This window comes from Marmota marmota, unplaced genomic scaffold, assembly GCF_001458135.2.
Source record: "Marmota marmota marmota unplaced genomic scaffold, marMar, whole genome shotgun sequence".
In the NCBI taxonomy this organism is placed as follows: domain Eukaryota; kingdom Metazoa; phylum Chordata; class Mammalia; order Rodentia; family Sciuridae; genus Marmota; species Marmota marmota.
Window position 1 is genome coordinate 10,070,740 of NW_025999945.1, and position 14,936 is coordinate 10,085,675.

Here is a 14,936-nt window from a genome sequence, read left to right on the forward strand (position 1 = left end):
AGGCACAGTGTTCTGCAGTCTCCAGGGTATCCCAAAGGTGCGGAACGCGGTGCCACACCAATACATAAATACTAAATCTCTGAATCTCAAGAGAAGGTCACAGGGACCCGCGGCGCCAGGGCTGGAAACCCAGCGTCCCTCCCTGTCTGTGCAAAGACAGAGAGAGGACCAGTGTGCCCTGGGAAGGATGGTCCCAAGCCGCTGGCCCGTCTAGCCTGACCGCAGCCCCACCAGGGAGGCGGCGGATCTGCCCCTGGGCAAGAAGCTCCGGGAGAAGCACTCAAGAGGGCAGCGGAGGACAGAAGCGCGGTCCCAAGGGAGCAGGGGAGTGGGGAGGGCGCGCGCGCATGCGCAGGAGCGCCACCGCCGGCCGGAAGAACAGGGCAGCCGAGCGGCTGCTGTCGGCGCCAGACGGCGCGCCGGCCGCCGGGAGAGCCTGGGCCACGAGATGGGGCCCCAAGAGAGCGCCCAGGAGCGCGCCGGGGAGCCTGCCGAGCTTCTGGAGTCTGGGCTGCAGCTGACCGACCACGCGCCTTCGAACGCCAGCGAGGAGCCTGCGGACGCCGAGGCAGCCGGTGCACCCGGAGGCGGCAGATGCTGGCTCTGCAGATCCTCGCCGTGCTGCTCTCGCGCGGAGCCCGGTGAGTGCGCGTGCGGCCCGGGCGCGGGTCTCACCTGGGGGCCGGGCGGGGGCCGGCGGGCTGGGGCTGGGGTCTCCGCAGACAGAGTACAGTGACCACCGCGCCTCCCTCAGCATTCCGCCGCGCGCCCGGGAAGACCGTCGAGCTGTCACCCGGGGGCTGCAAAGCACAAGCCCCTCCGTGCCCCCGCCGGCGCCAAGACTGGAGAAAGTTTCTGATTGTGTTCGCAACCCTTTGCGGATTCTAAGGCTCCTCCTGTAATTAGTGTTGCTGGCAGGACCTTGGAGTCAGATTGCTGTTTGTTGTGCCCTCCCCGAGGAAGTTGAAGGTGGGAGGTTAGCGAGAGAGGCCAAGGCCGAGGTTAGAAGAAAGCTGACCCTCAAAAACTTATCTCGGTCCTAAACCCGACTCCTCGAAGAGGAAGTTGAAAAGCATGTCTGCTCCAAAAAAGTGTTTGTCCCAGAATCTTAGACTCTTGGAAAGGCAAAGTTGAGTAGGACCATTGGTGCTTAACCTTTGGAGAATAGGAGGACTTTTTAGCAACTTATGCAAAACTCCCTGTTAAGGATTTCCTAGTCCTCAAAGACAGGAAACCCCTTCCGCACCCCACCCCCCTCTACCCTGTGACAACCCTTGGTCTCTGACAAAGAAGAAAAGTGAGTTCCAGGAAAGTGAGGATTTGGGGAGAGTTTGTTTTGTTTTGTTTTGTTTTTGTTTTTCTTCCAAGGTCTGACTGTGTGAAACACTGCAGGTCTGAGCAGCACCAGCTTTAGGATCCCAGCTTGTCAAAGACCCAGCCCAAGGCCCTTTCCACTGGCACAGCTTCCTAGAAGGAAACATAGTGAGGTCTCGTTTTAAGACCAAGTTATAATGTTTGCATCCCCAGATCTCCTGGATCTCCTCCCTTAAATGTGACCTGGGATTTCTATGTCTCTTAATTTTATCTCCTTTATCTTAATTTTGCCTCAATTTTACCTCCTCACTGTATGCACTTTACCCAATTTAGAGAGACAAGCCCTGGAAGATGATTCTTGCTCCATTTCTTCCTTAAGTGCTCATAGAAACTTGTCCGATTTTTGGTCATTTATACAAGCACTGGTACCTCTAGAGCCAGGTTACCTCAAATTGGTCAGTGAGCAGCTCTTGAAGAGGTCAGTTTCTCACCTTATCAGCCAGTGGCTAAATGTCATAAATCCTAAGTCAATCCTTGCAAAGTCATGAACATTTCCTCTTTGTGAATCAACAAGGAATACTTAGCACATGGCAAAATGACAAACCTGTGTTGAGCACACCTAAGAATCTTGTGGTGTCTTTTAACTTCAAAGAAAATTCCTAACAATAAGACTTAGTAATAGTTATTGTAAGGCAATCAGATAACAATCTGAAAAGAAGATTGTCATAAAAAGTATTTTAAACCACTATACTGTTGTCATGGAACTTTTTGACTGTCTCCTTTTTAGACTCTATCTAAGTAGTTATCTTAACAATGTTGATGTTCAAGTTCAGGTTAGAATTCTTACCCATTTTTCTTGCATTCTTGCATGACCCTAACAGACAGTATACAGCTGTCCTAAGAGATCTTTTTGCTTTCTTCAGGAATAATGTAGATCTTAGGCTGAAGCAGGGAGAAGTTGGCTTAGTACTGGGCCTTGTATCTTCCTGGAAGGAGTGAGTTCTGTTGACCAGTAGTGGTCCTCAAATAATGGAGCTTTTACAGCCCCAGAGGTTCTGTTTCAGTGGGTCTGGGGTGGGGCTTGGGAATTGAGTTTTTTAAAGTTACTCAGGGGATTCTAATTCCCAACCAGATTTGTGATCACCAGTTTAAAGCAGAGGCTCAAAGAGCTGAGCAAATTTTCAGTTTCCTTTGGGAAATTACACTTACTTAATTTGAATTATTTAGGGTTGCCACATTATTGGATATGTTCCATGTGCTCGTGGAAATACATTACATGAGCACACACCTCTCTGGGTTATCCCACCCTGTTGCTCATCTCCATTGACAGAATTGAAATTATTATTCAGTAAAAGACTGAGGTTTGCCTGAGTATACCCGTTCCTCACCCTCATCCCTCACCTTCATTAACAAATAATCAGATTCAGCTAAGCCTTCTAACATCTGTCCTGTCCAATCCGGAAACATGAGCCTTAAGTATTTATAGGTTTAAAGAAAAAAAGTGTGTATGTGTTTTAAAGGGAAAGATCATCAGAGCCAAGAGTGTAAAATTACCTTTTAAAACAGTTAAATATCATGTTAAGCTGAAATTTTCCTGGAGAAAAATTGACAAGTTTAGGTTGGAGGACATCCTTGAATTATAGAGCAGGGAGATGTTTTCTGTCCTTGACCTTCTCATTCTGTTCTGAGGGTACAGTTTCTATGTATCGTGGGCTGGGTTGCTTTTAAGAAAAACTGTTTTATTTGGATCTGAATTCTGAAATTTCAGAAGTTAAACTCCAAGGCTGACCACAGGCAAGGCATGCATTTTGTGGTACTTAACTTGGAAGTCCTCTAAAACTTCCTTCTCATGGCCTGAGTGGGCATATGCAGTTCACTTCTGCACTATTTGAATATGTAGGGACAGAATAGAACATAGAAGGTTCTGGCACCTATAAGAGTTAATGGTTGCTAGCTTCAAAGCAGTCTCTCCAGATGTGCAGAAGAGGAAGAGTGGAGGTCTCTGATGAGAGGGGGTATCTTTGACTACAAAGGTCAGGCTATACAGTGACCCCGGAAGGACTGCATCATCACACTTTGGTCTTGATTTTTAGTCACTTGTGGGCAAAGGTATCTAACTGACATGAGGATGTTGAGAAGGACATTTTAAAAAAAACATTGTTATGCAATAGTGTTCTATAGCTGAGTAACACATTGTACCTTCCTAGATTGAAATGATAATCCTAGTTTTCCAGCAAATTGTACATGTTCACACACTCATCATGTTCAGTGTGCTCTTAACTGACATCAGTCAGTTGTATTTCCTTCTTGTCCTCAGTGTGTGGTCTTTTAGGGAGTGTTCTGCTTACCTTGCTCTGTTTGCTTTCATTGACCAAGGAGTGACAGTGAAAGCAGGTTCTACTCCTGTGACAGGAAACTAAGACAAGAAGGGGCTAAACACAGATTGTCATTAGCAGATTGAACACTGGATGCTCTGGAGAAAGCACAAGTTTCCTGGTTCAGATGAAGCAAAGAAATAAGGATTAGATGAAGTGAGTCTCTGCAAAACTCCTGGGAGTCAGAGGGCACTGGGGACCCTGCAGCCCCTGCCCTCAACTGGAAAGATGAGTCGTGAACCATGTTACGTATGTGATTTACAGTTCAGGATTCCACAACAGAGAACCTTCCCATGTTATGTTGTTGCCAGTCATGTTAGACTCTTAAGTCTTTTGTGAAGTTCTCTCATATTCTTTGATTTCACCAAATATTTATTCAGGGTCTTCCATCTGCCAGGCAGGGACAGGATAGCTGAGATCCTAGCCCTGGAGGAGCTCACAGGCTCACCAAATCAACAAATGATCAGATAACCCTGTTATTAACTGTTTTCCAGAAAAGAACACTTTCTTCAAAAAGCCATGTTCACTAGGGAGAGGGGAAGTATTTTTCACTTCCATCTTGACAAGTGTTTCTTGAAGATTTCTCTCACTGCCTTGGCAAGCTTTTTGCTTCGTGACTTGTAAGAGAGGGTGATTCTTCAGTAAGCCAAAGGAAATCCATTTTATAGGGTGAAACAGTATTTTTTAAATGGTTTAAATTGTTGCCCTTATCTAGGGGTTCTTCATAATTGATGGGGGAAATGGTACAGGTCCAAAAAATGGATATGCTTAGAAGGAAGTATTTGTAGTCTGTTAGCCATTGACACAGTTCCATTTTTCTCAATTTTTAAGTGCAAATTATTTAAAAAAAAAAAAAAAAGTACACTTGGAAGCAAGGACTAACCAGAATTTAATCTTTTTCAGAAACCAAGAAGAAAGCACCCTGTCCTGGACTTGGCTTGTTTTACACATTATTGTCTGCCTTCCTTTTCTCAGTGGCCTCTTTATTTGTTAAAAAAGTACAAGACGTCCATGCTGTAGAAATTAGTGCATTTCGATGTGTGTTCCAAGTGCTAGTTATTATCCCTTGCTTAATATACAGAAAGTAAGTATTTCTTAAAGCTGCAAAGTAGAAGCTATTAATAAATGTATGTCAATCTTTTGACCTGCCTTATTTTCTCTACAGTATCTGCTTTATCATAGATTTACCAGTTTCTATACCCCTTAGCTCTGATAAGTAAAAAGGCACATGAATCTATCCACACAAGATGCTGTTGTAAGCGCTTACCACATGTCCACAAAAGGAGGAGAGAGAGTCGTTCACCACCACTACCCCGCTTTGAAAATAAGGCTTTCCCTATATAATTCCCCTCACCTTGTACCACCTTCCCTTCTTCCCTTTGGCATCACTAGTATTTGGAAGGAAAAAAGTAAAGGTAAGGAAGTAGTGGTGTCTCCTAGAGTCAGAGGTTTCTTTAAATGAAACAGGCTGCTCTCTTACCAGGGTAGGCACAAGGCCATAGTAGTTTAAGATTTAGGTCTTCCCCAGAAAGCGATAAGGATAAGGATAACCTTGAACAAGGTCTTTCTGGCTACTTTCGTATTCAGCTTCCTCCTTTGGAATGATACTCTGTCTTCCGCCCTGCAAGGTGGTTTGCAAGAGTCAAGTAAGATTTATTCTAGGTCAGAGTGCTTTGTGTATGTAGAACATAACAGTATATGAACACTATATTTATTGTCCCCTCACTGTTCCCCCCACATCCCTCCATCCCTGCCAATACCTCTTTGGCTTCCCTGTGGAATCCCCCATTCTCCCCAGGATTAAATCATGTGTTCTCAGGTTGTTATAACCTACACACACCCCAGTGTACTTTGAACCCTGGGAGAGAGGCCAGTGGGTCCGTATTAGCTGGCTGCCTGGCTCTCCCTGTCTATGGGCAGAGATGCTTAAACCCCAAATTAAAATCTTTACCCGTTTGCCACCTAAGTCTCCTTGTGTCTCCTAACATGATGCCAATTCACTTAGAAGAGTTTCACTCCATGTCTTGAGTGAGGAATTATTGCAAAAAGTGAAAATCTACTAAGATAAATGTTATCAGGATTTCCAGTGTGAATATGTGCAACTCTTGATAACTTAAGAAAATAAATGATGATAAGATAAGAAATTTGTACTAGTGGCAACAGAACTCTGAGCCTAACATAACCACCTTCTCCGTTTTGGGATGAAAATATTGTCACAAGAGTTTTCTTAAAATCTTTGGCCCTAATCTGTTTTGACACATTTTATGTTTCACTATCACAGAAGACTAACTCCTGGCTTTTCAAAAAATGGGCCGAGGGTAGCCACTCTTTGATTTCTAATTCTGAATATCCAGAGCTGTCCGGATATTATCCAAACACTACACATGCTTTTGTAATGTATTTTAACTCTTTTGTCATAAGGATAACAAAAAGTTGTTTCACATTCAGTGGCTAAAGTAAATTTTCACTTTGCTTCAACTTTTATAGAAAAACTCATGAGATTGAGAATGCACATTCGCTAGGATCAAATTTCCCTTTACAGTGCTAATAAATTTTGAAATTATATTTATTATAAAAATGACACATTTTCATCATAAAAATTTTGGAGAAAATAAGGAAAATTATGAGTCTACCTGCTAAGGTATAACTATTAACATCCAACCTATTTTCCTTTTTATCTTTTTTGCAAACATAAAAATTATAGGTGTATGTATAATATCTATATTTACTGATTTATGTTGTTTATGAGATTCTTGTATGCTATTTTTGCTTGTACTGTGAACACTTTTAATGTCATTAGCTATACTTAAAAAACATTTTTTAAAGGTATATAATATTCAGTGGCAGATATTATGATTAATTTATTATTCCCTTTTGATATTTAGTACTTTTGAAATGTTTACACATTTTGCTTGAAAAACAAATACCAAGTTCACTTAATATGCATTTCTTCATTTGAATTTACAGAACTGGGTTTATAGGTCCAAAAGGTCAACGAATTTTCCTCATTCTCAGAGGAGTCTTTGGTTCTACTGCCATGATCCTTATATACTATGCTTTCCAGACAACGTCCCTCGCAGATGCCACAGTTATCACGTTTAGCTGCCCAGTGTTTACATCTCTATTTGCTTGGATATTTCTCAAGGAAAAGTATAGCCTTTGGGATGCTTTCTTCACCTTGTTCACAATCACTGGAGTGATCCTTATCGTGAGACCACCATTTTTGTTTGGTTCCGACACTTCGGGGATGGAAGAAAGCTATTCAGTCCATCTTAAGGGAATGATTGCGGCACTCGGACATGCCGTGTTTGCTGCGGTGACTCTAGTTATCCTAAGAAAAATGGGAAAATCTGTGGACTACTTTCTGAGCATTTGGTATTATGTCATACTTGGCCTCACTGAAAGCATCATCGTCCTCTTTATAATAGGAGAATGGAGTGTGCCTTACTGTGGCTTGGACAGGCTGTTTCTTATACTCATTGGGTTCTTTGGTTTGGGGGGTCAGATATTTATCACAAAAGCACTTCAAATAGAAAATGCAGGACCCGTAGCACTAATGAAGACAATGGATGTGGTCTTTGCTTTTATCTTTCAAATTATTTTCTTTAATGACATACCAAGCTGGTGGACAGTGGGTGGTGCTTTCTGTGTAGTAGCCAGTAGTGCTGGAGCAGCCATTCGTAGATGGTTCCAGAGTTCCAAATGAAGCATCATTGCTGAAATTGATATTTTTTTCAAGTACACCATCAACCATTTCAAATACACACACACACACCTGGAAATTTGCAATTATTAATTGATTATATTTAATAAATTTCATAAATAAAGTACCATTTTTGGATATGGTATGTCTTTAATTAAGAATAGCTAGCCTGGGTAGTCTAGCAAAATTTTTTGGTAGTTTTCTGTTTTGTTTTTGCTGTTGTTGAGGTGGCCTTGATGAGAAGAGAGCTCATTATTTGAAGAAAAACTGCAAAAAAATTTATGACTCTTAATAATATATAATTTTTAAACATATTTTTGGTACTGATGGGATTTGAGTGGGGAAATTTTAGAAATTATTTTAGCTGTGTAGAGCCTAAGAAACTTATTGATAATGCTGCTATCATTAGTATTATGTTAACAATTCATTTGCAACATAATTCCATTTAGGATGCCAAAACTGAAGTTTGGTATAGGTGCCTACTTATTGGTATTAATAGTCAAATGAATTGGCCTTATTTTTGAGGATTTTATAAATGATTACCAATCATACTTTTAACTCATTTGTGCCTTTTCATTTTGATGGTGGAGTTTTTATATGTAACCTTTAAAAAGTCTTTAAATGACCAAATTTGGTCAGTAATTTTCTGTTTCATTGGCATTAGCAACTGTAGATATCATTTTATAATTCTGTCCTCTTTTTTGTTTTTTGACATTGCATTATTTTTTTTTTTGACACTGCACTATTTTTTTTTAAACATTCCAAGATTTCCAGTCTTTAAATCACAAGAGCAAAATCTTGGCATGATCAGTGTGCACACTTCTATCCTGAAGTGTTTTCTTCTCACTTGAGATGTGATTTTTCTATAAATTCTCCTTGAATTTATAGTGTGATGCCAAATAAAATTTTCTCAGGATCTTATTAGGTTGAAACCTATAATATTGCCAAGATTTTACTATTTTAACTTACAACACTCAGTTTCATTAGGTTTATCCTAATAGGTATCTCCCTTACCTACTGAATCACTATCTTTGGACTATAGACTTTAAGTAACTTTTAAAAATGCAGTTCTACTATTAAACTTAGTCTTTTTTCCTTTATGAGATTATATGTAATAATGCTTATGCTATACATTAAATGTAATGACCTGTGAACCCCACAGTTCATTGACTTTTATAGTTTCTTACATAGAAAAAAAAAATCACTGGGAAGTTCTAGTGTTTCAGCATGATGTTAACTATCAAGCTGCACCACGATACATCATGAATTCAAAGAATACATTTTTTTTATCTGGAGCATCTTCTGGCCAATATTCTCCAGTTGAAGAAAGAATTGGGTATCTAGGAAAGTGTGGCAGGTTAGTCCCAATATAGGAAATACATGCACATGAACCTTTAGTGGCCTCCAACGCTTACTGTGTCAGATACATCATCTATCATTATCTTAAGCGGTTGAGTAGAAAGGCTAAAGGTTCTTTCCCACCCTCTCATTACAATTCTTCCAAAGTAAGGAATTTGATTTCTGGGATTTATGCTTTGGTGAGAAAAGACCTTTTCCAGTAATTCCAAAAGGGAACTTTAGGCTTTTGGATATCTAGTTAACTAATGCTTTTCACCTGACAAATGCTAAATGAAGTCTCTCTTTAGGTGAGTCAGCTCAATCAACTTTTACCTAACTTGCAATATTGGAATTAAAACTTGTGAAAGTATCATTTTGAAAGTACTGTGGATAATTTAAAAATCTGAGCATTTTTGAGCTCAAAAGTATCTTAGAAATCATCATATAGGAGCCATGCTCCGTAGAGATTAGAGATGACAGAGAGGAGATCTGCCCAAGATGGGTTTTCATGGCCTCCCCCCACATAGTGTCATGAAAAAAATATAGGGAAAATGAACCACACCTGGAGCTACCTAAGATGGATTAATTCCAGTTTTCTACCTTGCAAAATAAAAGAATCTATAGGATCTTGAAAGTTAAATCCCTTTGGACCTATATTCTAAAGACATGTTTTATTTCAACTGTGTGGCTTTAGTACTTGAATGACACCATATATGACTAAAGTTAAAGAAAACATTTCTTCTTCCAACTTTTACAGGGTATGATTCTTAAACACTTCTAATGTCCAAGGTGTATACAAGGCTATGTGTTGTAACAATTATGGGTGTGTATATTTTTGCAAAGATTGTAGTTTCTATATCTCTAAAAGGAAAATATTTTTCATAACTTGTTTTTATAAGTAATAAAATCATATGAAAGAAAGCTATATGTTGATTTTCATGATTATAGAAAATTTTGTATGTAAAATAACATTTCTCATTTTCATCATGTGCTTCAAAAGTCCTTCTCTGCAGAAGATTGACCTTTAGCTATATAGCTGGCATGTATTCTCAAATTTCAAGTTGTTTATCTGTCCGTCTTCCACTGTCACTTCAACTCTGACATCTCTAAAATAAAGGCACCAATTTTCTGTTCTAATAAGCCCTTTATTTTTCTAGACCCTCAGAGGTTGTAGAAGTTTTAAACTCTGTACTTTTGGTTCTCATGGCTGATCTGTTACTAAATCCTGGGATATCTTATTTTTGTCTTGTGAATTCATTGTTTCCTTATTATTTCCTTGGCCATTTCCATCATCGTCTAAGACTTACCCCAGCCCTGGTTTATCACAACAGTGCCCTCATTGGGTTGCCTGCTTTCTTTTTTTTTTTTTTATTGTTGGTTGTTCAAAACATTACATAGTTCTTGATATATCATATTTCACACTTTGATTCAAGTGGGTTATGAACTCCCATTTTTACCCCATATACAGATTGCAGAATCACATCAGTTACACATCCATTGATTTACATATTGCCATACTAGTGTCTGTTGTGTTCTGCTGCCTTTCCTATCCTCTACTATCCCCCCTCCCCTCCCCTCCCCTCCCCTCTTCTCTCTCTACCCCCTCTACTGTCATTCATTTCTCCCCCTTGTATTATTTTTCCCTTTCCCCTCACTTCCTCTTGTATGTACTTTTGTATAACCCTGAGGGTCTCCTTCCATTTCCATGCAATTTCCCTTCTCTCTCCCTTTGCCTCCCACCTCTCATCCCTGTTTAATGTTAATCTTCTTCTCATGCTCTTCGACCCTACTCTGTTCTTAGTTACTCTCCTTATATCAAAGAAGACATTTGGGGTTGCCTGTTTTCAACTCTTCCACTCTGATCCTGTGTCCAGGCTAGATTAATCTCCCCAAGCCCCACTTTGATTGTTACTCTGGTTCTCATGAAGCCACAGTGGTGCCTTCGGCCCACCCTCATATCAAAGTGATTCATCTGGCCCTGCTCCCACTTCTCCACCCTGATTTCCCTCCTCCCAACACAAACTTGATACTTGTGCCAGTCTTCCCACTAACTCCCACATCTGTCAGTAGCATCCTCCCTCTGTGGTTGCCCTGCTTTCCTCCCCTTCTGTTATTTGCCTTGTGAAGTCTGTCAGCCTCTGGCAGTGGCTCTGCCAGTGCTCTGCTTGTTCCACTGCCTCCAGCTTCTCACCCACATAATCCACCTTGGAGCAGTGGTCAAAGCACCGGATTAGGAGTAAGACTTGAGTGTGATTTTGTCTTTTTCCAATCAGGCACTCACTTAATGTACCTGGGCCTGTTTTCCTCATTTGTTACACAGAAATACAGTACTCACCTAAGCCATCCTACAAGTGAGTGCCATAGACTTGTACACCAAAAGGACAAAAACATGGAGTACTGAACTGTGGTTAATACTGTAGTGTTGATCATTCACTCTCCTCTTCAAAATGATGTCTACCCTGGGTATGGTGAACAGCCTCACCATGTCAGAATGCAAACCCCCTTGACTCCAAGCACAGAATTCTGTTATTGGGTAGCTTTTATTTCCTGGCCAGTTGGCTCATGGAGAACTGCTGCATGCCACTGCTCCTTTTAGTTTATGCATAGGTGTTGCCATGTCACCAGTTGGCTAGTTCTCTGTGGGAGTTGTGCTTGGCTCTGAGTGGGGTAATGGGTCTGATTATCTGTGTTTCCCATGCACTATTCTCTTCCCTCTGATGATTCTTCAGGCCTCTTCTCTGTTCCCCCAAATATTAATTAGCTTCTTGAGAGTAATCTAGTGATAAGAAAGATTTCCTTGATAACACCCCAGATCTGTGTATGGATCTGTGGTCAGCAGTGGGCATTAGAATTTGGTTATTGTGTCATTTGGGCACATGAAACCTGAGTTCTACCCCATGCATGCTTTTTATGGCTCTTTTGGTGCCTTACCTCAATAAATATAGCCACCATACTTACCTATAATGTTTGCAAGATGCCTTACTAGGGATTCCCTGTAATGCAAAAAGTCAGACCTATCCAAATTTTAGCCTATTTGAACATTAAGTTTGGAGCTGAATTTCACAGCTCATGAACCTTGGCACTGCCCATCACCTCCTGGAAATTGGGGTGGGGGGGTGCAATTTATGGTAGAGGGGTAAACAGGCATATCTGGTATTGAGGCAGAGCAAGAAAGGTTATACCATAGCAGCCCAGTTCCACAGAGAGAGGTTCCACTGAGTTCAGGAAATAGCACTACTCAGGGAAAGAACCAGGGTCTTTTGTACTAAACTTTCATCATTGGTAACCATCCAAGAGAAACCCCAGCCAGCTAACCATCAGGTAAATAACTTAGCCCCTATTCATGAGGAGTTGCCAGGCTGGGGTCAAGAAAGCATAGATCCACATTCGAACAGAGTGGACCTGGGCAGGAGAAAACGTGTTCAAGTGAACAGTGCAGCATCAAGGTACCATGCCAGGGAACACCATGGTGCAGCAGTTGGGGACTGAAAGCCCAGGGCCAGGGAGTGCATCACCAGCCAGGAGCCTGTACCTCAGGATGTAAATACCTGACCATTTGTTCTGAATATACTTGGCCATGATTTACGGGTTAAGCTTTCTCTGTGTCAAAAATATACCAAAGATATAGAAACTAATGGTACAACTATATTTGAGGTTTTCTGAAACAAACGTTACCATGTTAATATTAGAACTGAATTTTAAGCACCTTAATTTGGAAAAGACTAACCTTTTCTTTTTTGCAATGTTCCCCCTGGAAACCCAGCCACATTGCTGTGAAGAAGCCTAGGCCTAGGCCAGGTGGAGAGACCTACACCGAGAGGAATGGAGGTTCCCAGCACTTGGACCCATCTGCACTCCAGCTGACAGCCTGCACCAACATGCCAACCATGTGAGTGTGCATGTTGGGAATGGATTCTTCAGCCCTCAGGTGAGCTGCCCCAACTAATGCTGTGTGGAGCAGAGATGAGCCTCCCCTATCTCCTGAGCTCTGCTCTAACTTCACATTTATAAGAGAGAAAAAAGATTGTTATTGTTTTAAACTACTAAAAAAATAAATAAAAGTATAAGAAGCATAACTGCCTTGAATATGTTTATGTACCCAATTATACATGATCACCATTACATAAAGCAAACACTTCAGCATAGAAGAAAATCAACAAAAATTCTGAACAGTTTCACAGGCCTCTTGGCCTATGACAAATAAATTTAGCAAAAATTAAATATTTAGAGGATAAGAACAATAAAGCATCATGAAACTAATCTATACCAGCTGTTCTCAAATTGTAGTTTAGAGACTTCTTTGAATCCTCAAGACCCTTTCAGAGGTAAACAATATGAAAATATGTTAATAATAATATTAAGAATGTTAGTAGTCTGTTTCTCATTCTCTCATGAGAATGCAGTAGAATTTTCCAGAGGCTATAAGACATGTGATATTACAACAGCTTAAATACAGAAAAGCAGACAGAGGAATCCATCTGTCATCTATTAAGCCAGATTTGCAGTGTGTGTGTATACACACACACACACATACACACACACACACACACACACACATATATATATAAATAAAATACCACTCTTCACTAATTTTTTTGGAAAATAGTTAATTTTTACAAAAATGTTATTTATGTTGACATGTAATGGAAATCTTTTTTAAATTTCAATTTTGCTTTCAAATATGGTAAAACATCTATATATTTAACCAGTATAAATAGAAGTACTTTGGAGTCTTCAGTAATTTTTCAGAGAATAAGGGGGTCTAAGAACAAAAGTTTGAGAACCACAGATTAAATAGATATTTTAGGGGCTGGGGATGTAGTTCAGTGGTAGAGCATTTGCCCAGCCTGTGAGGCTCCAACTTTGATCACAACACTAAAAAAAAAAAAAGTACTTGTATATACATATCACATATATATTTAGTTTGAAATATTGAAAGAATAAACCCATCACCAAACCTAACTTCATCATGATGTTCTGACAGTCTGAAACACAGCTAGTAAATAACACTTGATTTGTTAGAAACATCCTTAATGTGATGTTTCACTTTAGAATTGTGAAACTAAACAACTCTTAATCTACAAAAGAGTTTCAAATTTCCCACCCCAAAAGATAGCCAATAAAACCCAAGCAGTCCAACTGGCACATGGCCACTGGGTCAGAGTAAGTTGTCACTGTTACATCCTATGTATATGTTGTGGTTCTTTTGTGAATTTTAGAAAGTCAGACTTTAATACTTTGCAGTATACATTGGTAAAACTTCTATGAAGGGTAATTTAGCAGCATCTATCAAATTCACACATGCACATACTCTTTTAAAACCCAGAAATTCCATTTGAAGAATTGATCTTACAGGTACACTTACTTAAGTACAAAATGGTATGTACGAGATCATACACCACAGCCTTATTTGTAATAGCAAAAAAATGGAACTCACCTGAATGTTCTTCAGTAGGGTACTGGTTAGGTAAGTCATGGTACCTACATAAAATAACATAAAAAGCATTTTTTTAATTTTTAATTTTTATTTTTGTTTTTTTTTAATTTTTTATTGTTGGCTGTTCAAAACATTACATAGTTCTTGATATATCATATTTCACACTTTGATTCAAGTGGGTTATGAGCTCCCATTTTTACCCCATATACAGATTGCAGAATCACATCAGTTACACATCCATTGATTTACATATTGCCATACTAGTGTCTGTTGTGTTCTGCTGCCTTTCCTATCCTCTACTATCCCCCCTCCCCTCCCCTCCCCTCCCCTCTTCTCTCTCTGCCCCCTCTACTGACATTCATTTCTCCCCCTTGTATTATTTTTCCCTTTCCCCTCACTTCCTCTTGTATGTACTTTTGTATAACTCTGAGGGTCTCCTTCCATTTCCATGCAATTTCCCTTCTCTCTCCCTTTCCCTCCCACCTCTCATCCCTATTTAATGTTAATCTTCTAAACCAATCCACAAAACTAACTCTGTTCTTAGTTACTCTCCTTATATCAAAGAAGACATTTGGCATTTGTTTTTTAGGGATTGGCTAGCTTCACTTAGCATAATCTGCTCTAATGCCATCCATTTCCCTGTAAATTCTATGATTTTGTCATTTTTTAATGCAGAGTAATACTCCATTGTGTATAAATGCCACATTTTTTTTATCCATTCATCTATTGAAGGGCATCTAGGTTGGTTCCACAGTCTTGCTATTGTGAA

General features: G+C 40.1%; 2 protein-coding genes across 2 annotated transcripts in view; both read left to right on the plus strand.

Annotated features, from left to right (window-relative positions):
- Window positions 1-344: 344 nt before the first annotated feature.
- On the plus strand, window positions 345-9,968 carry Slc35g1 (solute carrier family 35 member G1). Its single transcript, XM_015500137.2, has 3 exons — window positions 345-641; window positions 4,593-4,773; window positions 6,657-9,968. The coding sequence occupies exons 1-3, from the start codon at window positions 449-451 to the stop codon at window positions 7,393-7,395; spliced, it is 1,113 nt and encodes a 370-aa protein (XP_015355623.1). The 5' UTR covers window positions 345-448; the 3' UTR covers window positions 7,396-9,968.
- Window positions 9,969-10,476: 508 nt separating this feature from the next.
- The window catches only part of Plce1 (phospholipase C epsilon 1), a 371,015-nt gene continuing 366,555 nt past the window's right edge, over window positions 10,477-14,936 (plus strand). The window contains exon 1 of the mRNA XM_048801772.1: window positions 10,477-12,658. The gene's annotated coding sequence lies outside the window, so the exon portion shown is untranslated. The remainder of the gene's footprint in view (window positions 12,659-14,936) is intronic.